The following is a 12925-nucleotide window of genomic DNA, read 5'->3' as shown; positions in this document are numbered from 1 at the left end:
AAGATGAATAAATTGAGGGCAGGGAAGTGACTTGCTTGAGTGATAGAACTGGGCCCAGAGTGACAGAACTGGAACCCAGGTCTCTAAGGCTAATGACATCTGCTGTCCTACAAGCAAGGAACAGGAGGCCTGGTTGTTGCTGGTCAGTGCCAGCTCTGGGAGAAGCATATGCCCTCTTTCAGGACAGATGCCCCAGTGGGAGGGTCACCCAACGCCCTTGGAAAATGTGTCACCAGCTTTAGAGAACCATCACCAAACGCCCCTCAAAACTGGGCATATCCAGAGTGACTTGTCCCTGGGGCTTGCCCATTCAAGACAGCAGCGACCCAGAGACAATCACAGAGCACAGTTAGCCACCCATCTCCAGGTAGGTGAGGACCACGGCCCCTTTCCCACCCTTGCCTCAGGTGTAGCCCTGATCCAAGACAGTCAGGGCCAATGTCAAGTTCCCTGACTTGAGGTGAGGAGTGCCTGAGAAGGAGGCGGAAGTATGGCCAGGGGACGGAAAACCATGTATTCCACTGGCTCCAAGGAAATGTGGAGCTAAGTCAGTGCTTCAGCCTTCAGCCATACCAGAGCCAACTTTAAGACTTCTGCGATAGCTGAGGGTCACCTTTACTTCTTTTTTTTTTTTTTTAAGTCTTTTAAAAATTTTATGTATAAAGAGCTAGCTAGCATTGTTTCTGCAGTAAGGTAGACGTATTAAATGATCCATTCAAGGAAGTTCACTTAGTCCAACTTAATGAAGCCTATATCCTTTGCGCAGAAACACTGGTGGCACATATTGGGATCAGGCTTTGCCAGTTTCAGCAGACATGGCAAGAATAAGAACCTTGGTTGAATTTTCTCGGATGGTTCCAGTAGCGCTGCTGGTGCCCCATCTTGCTCTCTCAGGTGCAATGAGGCAAAAGGAAAAAGCTACCTTTATTTCTTATTTCCCTATTTCAATAAATATATTTAATTAGTTATGAATTGAAAAGTGCTGTCATTTGTCACAAATATTGACCCCAAAGATAAATACAATGAAAACAACACGATGTTGTTAGTCTCCAGCTAGTGGAGTCTGGCTCTTAGTTTGTTACAGAGGCGTTAAAGAGAGGCTGACGTCACGGCCTTGCCCTTGAAGCACATTCACTGCTGTGCTGTGACCATGTAAAACCATCTCCCCTGTGGCCAGGGTACACCTCTGCATCTCAAGCTTTGGAAAACACTGAGGTAAGCACATTGTAAACCCTGAACAAATGCACATGAGCCATGGGAGGACATAGTTATACAGTTGTTTCTGGCCAAAGCTCTTGGGGTGCAGTAACTCCACGCTGGCAGACCTGTAACCCAGACAAGAAAACGGAATCAGCAATAAAGACAAGCCCACTGAGTGATCAAGGCTTGGTTAAATCATTCATTCATTCAACATTTATTGAGCGCCTACTGTGTGCCAGGCACCGTGCTAGGCGCAGAAATACAGAGATGCATAAGATACAGTCCATGCCCTGAAGGGTTCACAGTCTGGAAGGGGAAACAAACATGTAAACAAGTAAAATACAGTGTGACAAGTGCCAAAGAGAAGCATTTACAAAGAGCAGAGGTAGCCTGGGGGGAAGTCTTCCTGGAGGAGGGGGCTTTTGAGGGGGATTGTGATGAACAGGTGTTTGCCAGGCAGACAAGGCAAGAGGAGCAGGGGAAAGGCATTCCAGTCCAAAGAAACAGCATGAGCGAAGGCACAGAGGCAAGAAACTGCATGTCTTAGGGGGCGGGGAACTCTAACTATTCTGGAAGTATTGCTAGAGTTGGTACCAGAGGCCGTGGCTGGAGACGGGGGCAGAGGCAGATGATGAGGGGAAACAGAGCGCAGGGAGTACCTCGGAGGTTCACCAGAGGTGAGCAGAGCCTGAAGGAAAGCTTCTCTTTGAAGAAAGAGAAGGCTCCTGGCTGACCCAAGGTACGCCTGCTCGAGAACCATAGGGTTCCTTGCTTTGGCCCCAACGGGACCTGGACCCAAGACCAGAGGAGAAGCTGAGCTGAGGGAGGACTGAGCAGAGGGGAAGGGCCCAGGTCTGGGGTCCTGGAAACTGCCACCCACTTGAGAGCTCTCTGCTCTCAGGCTTCTGATTTCTGAACTCTGCTGCACAGACCCCCTTCCCACAGCCAGGATGGGACCAAGGATCAAATGTTCTTGGCAAACTGCAAGGGGCCAGATGAACGTCATTAATGACGAAAGGGGTTGAGGCTAAAGCAAGAGTCAGAGAAGGGCAGAAGTTCCTAAGAATATGGGCCATAATGAGAAAACCACAGTGGCCTGGCAGACAATGGCTCTCTCTCCCCTGGGAGTGTGGGGCCCTGTTGGCCCAGGGCAGGGGCAGAGGCCAGCAGGCAGGACCAGGCCAGCTGTGCAGGGAGCCTGCATGACATACATGACGGTTGGGCTGCAGTCCCAGAAGTCTCAGCTGTCTCCTCAGTCTGAAGTCAAGGTTTCCTTGGCAACCAGGACCCTCCCTCTTCCAGGCTGTGGGGGAGTCACTGAGGCAGAGACTGGCCAGACAGTCAGACTTCCAGCCCTTTCATGTTTCTCAGAAATGGCTCTGTTGTGGGGGCGGGGCAGGGCAGGGAGACTGGGGGAGGAGGGGCAGTGTCTCAGTAAACCAGGTGCCCCTTTCAGTGACCACTTTCCCAAGGCACCTCCCTTCAGACCACTTTGGGGGACTGAGTTTCTTTCCCAACCCTGAATGGGAGCAGGGGAAAGATGGATTCAATCTGTTCATGGCTCTTGCTGCCCTGGGTTCAGGGGCCACACTGAGAGCGAGGCCTCCTGAGGGAGAGGTGAATACCAGCTGCCATGTCCTCACTGCCATCACAGGAACAGGGGAAGGGAGGAGGGGACCCTCCTTTGCTGTTACCCTGGATAGCTCCGCCTCACCCCCGGGAGTCTCCCAGCCTAGGAGCAGCCCCATTCCTCGTGGCCTCCAGGTCTCCTTGCTGTGTCCCTCCTCTCCTCCTGCACCGTGTCGGGAACGATGCCCACCATGAGCACTGATGGAAGCGATGGTGGTAGCAAAGGGAGGGATGGTGTATGCGGGCGATGGGTGGCCTCCCCACCACGGGGGTGGGCTGAGGTGGGCCGGCTTGGGCGTCACTTGCTCTTGTGCAGGTCCTTCAGCCGGCGGAGCTTCTCCAGGAGCTGAGCCCGGGCGTAGTCATCGTCCTCCGTGGGGCCTAGGCCTGGCCCCAGAGCCTCCTGCAGCACCAAGCAGTGGGTCCTCAGGAACGGGTTGTAGGAGCGCTCCTCTCCCAGGGTGGATGGGCACTGGGGGACGAAAGGCACCTGGGTTTGGTGGGGAGAATCTAGAAAATGGGCCCAACAAGGGAAGCCTCCCTGCCCCCCGCCCTGTCTCATAGTCCAGGAGTTCTCACTCAAAGGCCATGAAACAAACATGTCTGAGCACGTGGGTGCATGCAATGGAGACACGCAGACCGGATTTCCTGACTTCACCCCTGGGTGGGGTGCCCGCCCTGCCGCTCTGGACCCCAGCCCCGCACCGTGCTCCTGCGCTCCATCCGCTGCCTCTGCACCCACTGCATCTTCCTCTCCCGGGCCAGATTTTCTGGCTCCACCACGCCTGCAAAGCCCAGGTTCTCTTCGGCGTACTCATGACCTAGGGACGGCCATGCGGGCAGAGAGAGATTGGTGTGTGGTCAGAAAACGTCCTCTCTGCCCCCAGGCCTGTGGGGACTGACAATCAGGGCGGAGGGGTAGCACTTCCAGGAACACCCCAGTCTCACGGAGATGCTTCTCCAAAGGTGGGCACGAGTCAGCCATGAGTGAAGAGGCAGAAGCAGTTCAAGGGGAAACCACCAGACCTGGAGCCTGGAGCCCTGCATTCTAGCCCGACTATGCCTCTGCCCGTGTGACCTCGGTCAAGTCACGGCCCCTCTCTGAGCCACAGTTTCCTTTGGCAAGCGGAGAAAACAATAATGCCACTAGAGTAAGGATGTGTCCCTGCAACAGAGCCTGGTACATGTTAGGGGCTCCAGAAAGCACGAATGGGTGAAGTTCTGCTCCGAGGCTTAACTGAGATACTAGTGACTGTTTTAGAAACTAGAGACATGCAGTGCAAGTCCGTATGGACGTGGATGCATGCAATGGATACACGCAGGCCGGATGTACTGACTTCTCCCTGAGAAGCAAACGCTCTCTTCCATTCTAGGCTCTGGCTAAGCAGAGGCTTCCCAGAGTCAGTGCCCCAAAAAGAAGAGAGTTCTGCCCTCACTGTTCAAGTGGGCTCCTGCAACCTCCAGAGGTGGAGCTGTGTCACCTCTGGGCCAGGAACTGGGACTCTGGGGACCCTATAGGGGTGAGGGCCCTGGAGGAGAAGTGGGGGCACCTCACCCGGCCACAGCAGAGTGTCGTCCCCCAGCCCCAGCACAGTGTCCAGCGAGCTCAGCATGGTCTCTGCGGTGCCCTCAAAAGTCCGTCCTGGTGGAGTCAGGGGTACAAGGAAAACACAGCCTGGTATAAGGTACCAAAGCAGGGTGGGCACCAGCTTGGGCTGGCTACCCGCCCTCAACCGTGCCCGACACGCCCACCTCCTGGGCATCTACGCCTTCCTTCCCACTGGGAGCTGGGCCAATATTCACCCCCAACCAAGCCCGCCTGAGGCCTCCTTCGCACGTACTGACACGTGGATGGAAAGGGGCTGCCAAGCCTTCAGGCTGCGCACTCACGACCCCAAGCGCAGGCATGTCGGGTTGCTCTTTCCCACATAGCACTCCCTTCATGGCCTGTGCTGCCCTTTGGCACTCGCTACAGCCTGGGATTTGTGATCCCACAACCATAGCGTCATCCTCTCACTCTGGGCTCTCAAGTTGTTGTAACCTAGACCTCAGTCACTGTATCAGAGAACCAGGCTCCACCCAGTGGAAACAAATGCCCTGCAAGGTCTGTACTCAGTTACAGGCATCGCCTCATCCTGTCCATCCCCTGTGGGAAGTTGTGAGGGTATATTTTTTTAAATAGGGTAACATAGTAACTGTTACCCTAAATTGGAGTAACTGCCGAGACAACATTTGTACTGAAATCAATACTTTATTGCACTGCATGGCACCGTGGCTGTCCTTGGGCCCCTGCCCTGGCCTCTCTTCCTCCCTTCTGTCCCCCCTCCTCCCTCTGCTCTTTGGGGAAACTCACCACAGCCGGAGAGGAAGAGCAGGTCCCCTGAGAAGAGGCAGGAGGGACCCTTGTAGGGCTCCCCGTCCAGCAGGTAGACCAGATGGCCTTGCGTGTGGCCAGGGGTGGCCAGAGCCCGGATCTGAAGCCGTCCCACGCTAACCACTTCTTGATGACACAGGGGACTGAGGAGCAAGGCGATAGGGAGAGAAGGTATTGGAGCTCATGCCATGCCGCTCCCACCCAACCCTCGGCCCCAGGCGCTGGGTGATTCACAGGAGTCAGGGCTTCCACACCAGACAGAAAGCGCCATTGCGCAGGGCTTCACATCTCCGCTCTTCCTGTTTTGGGGGCTGGATCAGTGAGGGGTGAGCAGTGCCAGTTTTCAAATAGGCTGCAATCTGCTCTCTAAGGGCCACGAAGGGCATCGGCCAAGATTCAACTGCCGATACCCCTGAAATACTCAACTGAAGGATAGAGGGTGAGGGAAAGGGCCCAGGGAAGGGCCACCCCACCTCCTGGGTCAGGGACTTACTGGGTAAGGTGGGGGATGCTGTCCTGAGAGCTCCCGTATACCCGGCAGTCCTGGTGTCGCCGGCAGAGGTCACGGTTCCCTCCACTGTGGTCCCTGTAGGATGGCAGAGACGGGCAGGGGCTTTGAGGCACAACTGCACCGGGCTTCCTCGCCTCCCTCTTCCCTATGGCATCTCCAGGCCTTTGAGCCCTGGGGCCCCTGGCTTCTAGGCTGAGCCAAGCTGTCCACACCTTTAGGCCTTTGCTCAAACTATTCCTCTGCCCACAATGTTGTCCCCACAACTTGCCACCCCTCCTCCCCATCACCTGGCCAATGCCAGCTGATCTTTATGGACTTTCTCAGCCCAAGGGTCATCAGCCTCTAATCCTCCAAGTGGATCTGATTATGCCCCACCTGGTGCCCCCCACCTACTATACCCTATGCCAAGTGCCATAGTTGTCATCGTTAGTCATTGGATACTTTCATGCAGAGCTGTCTCCCCTGTTAGACTATAATCTCCTTAAGGGAAGAGATCATAAGGTTTGTCCATGTTCAGTACACAGTAGGCATCTAATACATGCTCATGAAATAAAAGATAAATGCCTGCCCTACCCTGCCCTCTTCTGGGGCTTCAGGGGCCTAAGTGGCACAGTGGCAGACTCGCTCCTTCCCTTCCCTCTCTGCGGTGCCCCAATATTCCATGAAAGTGCTGTCCCACATCCTGACTTCTTGACCCCCAGCCCAGCCTGTCCTGGCAAGCCCAGCAGGGGCAAGGGTCAGCCAGGGAAAAGCATCTGCATCCAGACCCCCCACCCCAGCCCCTTACCAGTGCTTGTGGGTGCAGAGAATGGCAACCAAGGTGACGCCCTCCTTTTCAATAGAAGCCTGGGGGAGAGAGGAGGTCTGAGACAGGAACAGGATGCAGGAGACAGACACACACACGGGTGGGGGTGCTGGGTGGAGAGGAGAGGAAAGGAAAAGTGGGAGGGAGAGAAAAAGGGAGGGGATGCAGCCAGAGAATGAGAAGGGGGTGGGCGTAGATGGCTGGAGAGAGTGGGGAGAGCCGAGACCCAGCATGGGTACATGGGAGGCAGGAAGGTGCAGGAGGGGGAGAGGGAGACTTGTAGAGGGGGCAGACACACAGACATATGCACGCACAGAAATAAAAAGTGGGAGGAAAAGACGGAGAGTCCCCGATACTGACAGACAGAGGTGAGGAGAGAAGAGGGTCAGAAAGGGGGCCACAGAGAGTGAGAGACAGGAAACCCACTAGACCCATGGTCTCGGGTCAGCATCATTCTCTCTCTGGCTCTGGTGCCCCCACTGCTGCCCACCCCTTCCTCTAGCCATGCCCTGGACACCGACCCTCCCCAAGGCTGTGGCTGCGGGGCTCTCTATGTGCTTGTCGGGGTTTGCATGAGTGCATGTGGAGGGGGCACACCCCATTGGCAGAGGCAGCAGGGCCAGCCCCTCTCTAGTGAGGGGAAGCTGCCAGTCTCCAAGGTGACCCCAGGTACCCCTCCTCTCACCTGCACGGCCTGAGGGTCGGAAGGGTCCACAGCCACAGCCAGCCGGGCCTGGGTGTCGATGATGAGGTAGCTGTAGTTGTCCGAGAGAACGGGGATGGGGAGCACCTTCACTCCTGAGGGACAGAGAGGGGCTGTGGGCGGGCTGACAGGCAGGGAGCCCAGCAGTAGGGGGCATGTGACAGGGAGCAGGCAGGGAGGGGGGTGGGCACAGCTGGGGCTGATGCTGGCCAGGGGAGCCAGAGCTCACCGTTGAAGAGGCGGGGCTGGGTTCTGGAGTGGCCTTTGGGGTAGCGATTCCGAGCCCTGCGCAGCTGCTGGCGGTAGAAGAGGTACCCAAGCCAGGTGCGGGTGTACAGGCTGTACCTGCAGGGCGGGATGTCTGTGCTCAGCCCCCGTGCCCTGGACCCTCTGTGATGACCAGGCCCCAGGTATCCACTCCCTTGGCCACCCCTGAGGGTACCATCACGTACTGTATGCGTACTGTGTGCCCTGCTCAGTACTCAGGACAAGCTGGAGGAGACAGACAAACCCCCCAGTTCATAGCCCATCAGGGGCAAGGTGAGGCATTCACAGAAAAGACTGCAGGAGGGTGAGGGGTTTATTTGGTAAAAGGGGTAGAGGAATCAGGAAGCTGAATTAGGTGAGAATATATTTCAGGACGAGCAGTGGTACCCCACAATATGCCGGAGAATGTTGAACCAGACTCCTTGGCCCCACCTGACTCAGCAGGTCTGGGGTGGGGGCCTGGGGATTTGCATTTCTAACAAGCACAGGTGCCCCAGGGACCACAACTTTGAGAACCATTGTGGTAGAGGAACCGATAATAGGAAACTATAATAGCAGACAGCAGGGCTTGTTCGGGGGAAACCAGAAAGTTCTACTGGGCTGTTCAGTGGAAGCAGCTAGGAGAAGTGAGGCTAGATGGGCTGACTGCACTCCCCCCTCCTCAGGTCACTCCAGGTCATCCCCTGGCTACACAGCGAAAAGGCTGCAAAAAGAATAGAGGGGACTTGTGAGTGACAGAGCCCTCCAAGTACAAAATGCCAGCAGGCAGGGCCAGCTTCACAGGGATGTGACCTGTGTGGTCTCACAGGGCCCCATGCTTGGTTTAATGCTCTGCTGTTGCCATCTTGAAATCCTTAATGATTTTACCTTTGACCTGTGTCTTGTAAGTGAAGTCTGACGGGACAATAGAACGTGCACTCTGGCAGTACGTGTAATGTCCTGTTCCTTACCACCCCATACACAAACCATGCTCACAATGCCACCATGAGCACAGAATTCTGGTGGACCTCCCATGTGTGGGAATTCAACAAGACTCCAAGTGATACAAGGAGAGTATCCACCTACGACTGAGTAAGGGGGGCACTGACTGGCCTGCGGGGCCACACCTTCAGTTCAAACAAGAATTTGCTTCAAAGGCATAAAGAAAGCAGGGGTGTTCTAAGAAACACAAACGACCAAGGTACCCTACCACGTCCTTTCTTACTCATGTTACTTCCCTGTACGATCAGACCACGTATGCTGCAAATGATGCTACAGAAGGAAAGGGAAAGGGGGTGGCCCATCTGTCCTCTTCCTGTCAGTCCTTCCTTGCTCATCAGTAAGCTGAAGGTAAAGTGTGAAGGTAGAGAGAGCTGCTAGAATGCGAGTGTGCCAAGACGTGAAATAAAAACAATTGAGGTAGTTTTGTGCAGTCTTTTCAGGGCTCTGGTAAGAACAAAACACATATCCCTGTACAAGCTAAGAAATGTGAATTAATGTAGTTTCAGTGATTCCATATGAGTCAAATGGTCTTATACATTTGCATTTAAAACTGGCATTGCACAATGTAAAAATGGCAAAATTCATGCTAATAATTTAGATTTTTAATTTTTCTTTACTTGGAATGACATTAAATATCAAATTTAAAACATCACGGCAAGTCAAAAGAGAGACCGTAGAAGAAAGGAAAAGCTTTATATTTTAGTACCTTGCGTGGCACTATTTTTTTTTTAAATTTTTATTGGGGAATATCGGGGAACAGTATATTTTTCCAGGACCCATCAGCTCTAAATCAAGTCGTTGTTTTCAATTTATTGAAACAACTGGCCCATGTGGGAATCGAACCAGCGATGTTGGTGTTATGAGCACTGTGCTTGAACCAACTGAGCCAACAGGCTGCCCTGAGTGGCACATTTTTGAACAAGACGCTCAAACTTTCATTTTACGTTGGGCCCTACAAAGTATGTAGCTAACCCTGTCAGCATTGGAAAGGAGCTGTCTCAGGCCCTGAGCTCTCAGAAGGGAAAGTGAGGCAGGGGTAGGGATGGGGCAGTTGATGCTTAGGGTTACACAGCAAGTCAGTCAGAAAGGGCAGAGGGATTCTGCCTGATCAAACTGGAGACAGAAAAAGCAAGGTGAGGGAGGGGTAGATGACAGACCCTAAATCTACATAGGGATTTACTGTGTCTATGTTGGGGTGGGGAGGTGGGATACAGGGGAGACGGCTCTGGGATCAAAACCAAGCAGGTTTCCACGACAATTTGGTAGAAATGATTTAACTGAAGTTTAATCATTGCAACCCCCGCTTTGTGTGCCCATGCATTTGTACCGATCGGGAATTTCAACACACTATGGAGGGGTTTTGCCATCCTTTGTGTCTTTATGTCCATTTTTTATATCAGTTTCAGCCACTTCATACTTCCATTCATTCAGTGATATTTAGTGAGGCCTTGCTATCAGCCAGCTCTGGGCACACAGTGAGTAAGGCAGAGTCAGCACCCTCTTGCAGGTTATAGTCTAGTGGGGCAGACAGGACAGTAAACATATTGCAAGTAAAGATGACAAAACAAAACGCAGCCAAAGGACAGAGGATAATGACAGGAGCTGCTATGAGATATTGTGGTCAAGGAAGGCCTCTCTGGAGGTGACTTTCCAAGAAGTAAGGGGACAGGTCATGTGAGACTCTGGGGAGAGCTCATCAAGAACTGGACAAAAGGGAGGTGCAGAGCCCCCAAGGGAGAGAGGGAGCGAGCTGGTGGGAGTTGCTGATTCTCTGCTGTGCTGTCGAGATAACAAAGAGTTGGCACGATAGAGATGCCAACCAGAGGGGATTGGTTGGAACAACCTAATATTCTGGGTTGGATTCTAGACCAGAACGATAGTGGGACCATTGGTGAAATTCCAGCAAGGTCTGGAGAGTCATTAATAATTTGCATTGATGTTAATTTCTTGCTTTTGATAACAGTCCCGTGGTTATGAAAGATGTTAATATTTGGGAACGCTGGGTGAGGGGTATATGGGAATTCTGTGTACTATTTTTGCAGGTCTGAAATGACTTCAAAATGAAACGATAAAAAAGAATAAATAAACAAATTTTTAAAATCACCCTTTCCTCTGTGCCCCGACACCACATTGCATCCATGCCTGGAGTCCTGCTCCGGACTTCATTTCTTCCTACTGAGGCTTATGGAAAGTCCAGGACCTCTGCTAATGGAAAGCTCTGGGTTCCAGTCATGACTGGGCCCCTCCTATCCCTGAGAGCTTGGGCCAATCTTTGGACTCAGGTCAGATTTCTCATCTATAAAATGGTGATACCAGGACTTACCCCTGCGGGTCTGTGTGCAGACTACGCGACATAAAACAAGATAACAAATGGTAATACTTAGTCAAGGGCCTGGCAGTGGAAAGTGCTGAGCAACTGTTGTTTCCTTCCCACATTTAGCTAGGTGCCCCTCGCAGCTGCTAGCGCATGGCTGGCCACATCCGGGGGGTGGGGGAGCTGATAAATGCTCCCTGTCTTCTCTTCTTGGATGTTCATTACATGTACTTTGTCCACCAATGAAGGCCAAGATCCACTAGAGCAGGGGCTGTGCGCTAAGAAGCTGCAGTAAACAAGGCCCCTCTCTTCCATTTGCTTTATCCAGCAAATATTTACTGCACATGCCGGAAAGGGTGCAGACCCCAGAGAACAAGGCAGCTGGGTGTAGCAGCGTGATGACTGGAGGGGCCACCAGACCAAACCGGAAGACAGACCTATCAACAGACAAGCAGCTCACTACAGCTGCTGATGGAGGGGCGTAGGAGGAAGGGAAGAGGTCCTACTGTGGGCAGTGTGGTCAGGGAAGGCCTCTTCTCTGAGGACAAACTTTGAGCTGGGAATGGAAAGATAAGAGGAAGCTAGCAGTGCAGATGTCTGGGGGGTGCAGCACCAAGTCCCAGGGGCAGGCAGGAGTGGACATGCTCTGGGAGTTTCCAGGAGCCCTGGGCAGGGCCAGAGGGGCAGAAAGCACCAGAGGTCAGCAAGGTGGGCAGGGGCCAGGCCATGGAGCGGGGGGTGGAAAATTGCTGGCGGCTTTTAAAGAGCTCACTTGGCTGCTCTTAGAGGGTGCAGTGAAAGGCAGTAGAGTGGAAGGTGGCAGGGGAAACTGAGTCCCTAGGTAGCAGAGATGACCAGGGCTTAGCCTAGAGGGGGTGTGGGAGATGGAGAAAGTTGGGGATGGATGCCAGACCTGTGCTCCGCTGGCTTTGGGGAGAGGGATGGGGTGGCCCTGGTGAGTCTAACATCTGGATCACAGTTCAGAGCAGGGGAAAGTAGACGTGAGGCTATGGAGGGAGGGAGGGGCCTGAGGACCTACTGACACTGGGATACTCGCTCCAGGCTCTCGGGCCCAGGCCTTCCCTGACAGTGGCTTCCACACGACCCTCAAGTCCCTGAGCTCTGGCTCCTCCTTCATCTGCCTGCACACTGGCAGTGTCACAATCACCGAGGTCCAAAACCATGCGTGTCAGCTCTTCCGCCTGCCGCCTCTCTTTCTGGGAAAGGCCCTGTCATCCTCCCAGTTACACGGCTTGAGCTCTGATTTAACCCATTCCCTGGCATATGTGACCTAAGCAGCATCCCTCTCACGTTTGCCTTCTACCCCCCACCACCTGGGCTCACCCAGGAACAGGCCCTAGAAACTCTTAAATTGACCCTTACGACAGCCTCCTTTCCCCAGCTCTCTGCCTTCAATCCAAACGGCGAGCCGCTGGCAAAAATTTAAGTTCCCAAAGCATTGCTGTTGACTGAGCCCCCCTCCTGCTCAAAAGCCTTCAGCGGCTCCCTGCTGCTGACAGGAGAATGTGTGACTCCCAGTCAGGCCCTCTGACCTGGGACAGAAGCAAGTCTTCCCCGTCCTCCCCTCTGCATGGCGCGGCGAAGACCCTGTGCTCTTGAGAGTGAGCAAGCAAAACCCCCGAATGTCCACCAACAGCACAAATAAGCAGTGACATATTTAGACCATGGGAAACTACACAGCCAGGAAAACGAATGATCTAGACCACCAGGTCTCAGCATGCACAAAGCTCAAACATAACATCAAGCTAACAGACATGCTGCAGGGAAAACAATCTCACAATATTTATTTAACATGCCAAAGCATGCAAAACTATCATCTACATTGTTTAGGGACACAGACATATGTATATCAGTAAAAGATATACATATCTTTTACATAAGGGAAAGGGGGTCTTTTACATAAGGGAAAGGGGGTCATGCAGGGTCCCCTCAGGGGCAGGGAGGAGGTGGGCCAGACAGGTGGGCACAGGGGCTTCACAGAGTCTGTAATATTTTCCTGAGCTGGGTGGTGCAGAGATTGTAATCTACTCTCTTTTGAATGCCTGCAATAACTTATTAAAATTTCAAAACTACCATCCTCCTGCAGGTTTCTGGCCTAGAACACCCTCCAGGTCTTCTCT

The 12925-nt window shown here is 53.3% G+C and overlaps 1 protein-coding gene and 1 pseudogene across 2 annotated transcripts in view; both read right to left on the bottom strand.

Moving 5' to 3' along the window:
- Positions 1 to 659: 659 nt before the first annotated feature.
- LOC148754905 (small ribosomal subunit protein uS14 pseudogene) lies at positions 660 to 978 on the bottom strand (annotated as a pseudogene).
- A 408-nt stretch (positions 979 to 1386) lies between these two features.
- The window catches only part of PNKD (PNKD metallo-beta-lactamase domain containing), a 58160-nt gene continuing 46621 nt past the window's right edge, over positions 1387 to 12925 (bottom strand). For both annotated transcript variants that reach the window (XM_019741779.3, XM_019741781.3), the window contains 8 exons: positions 7452 to 7567; positions 7205 to 7317; positions 6502 to 6560; positions 5697 to 5789; positions 5183 to 5346; positions 4385 to 4471; positions 3535 to 3650; positions 1387 to 3301 (listed from right to left, as the gene is read on the bottom strand). In XM_019741779.3, the coding sequence (XP_019597338.1) occupies positions 3128 to 3301; positions 3535 to 3650; positions 4385 to 4471; positions 5183 to 5346; positions 5697 to 5789; positions 6502 to 6560; positions 7205 to 7317; positions 7452 to 7567 (922 nt within the window). In that variant the 3' untranslated portion in view covers positions 1387 to 3127. The remainder of the gene's footprint in view (positions 3302 to 3534; positions 3651 to 4384; positions 4472 to 5182; positions 5347 to 5696; positions 5790 to 6501; positions 6561 to 7204; positions 7318 to 7451; positions 7568 to 12925) is intronic.

This window comes from Rhinolophus sinicus, chromosome 17 (genome assembly GCF_057876585.1).
Source record: "Rhinolophus sinicus isolate RSI-liver-muscle chromosome 17, RSI-T2T, whole genome shotgun sequence".
Lineage (NCBI taxonomy): Eukaryota > Metazoa > Chordata > Mammalia > Chiroptera > Rhinolophidae > Rhinolophus > Rhinolophus sinicus.
The sequence above is the reverse complement of the archived record's forward strand: the minus strand, read 5'-3'. Positions and strand labels throughout refer to the sequence as shown.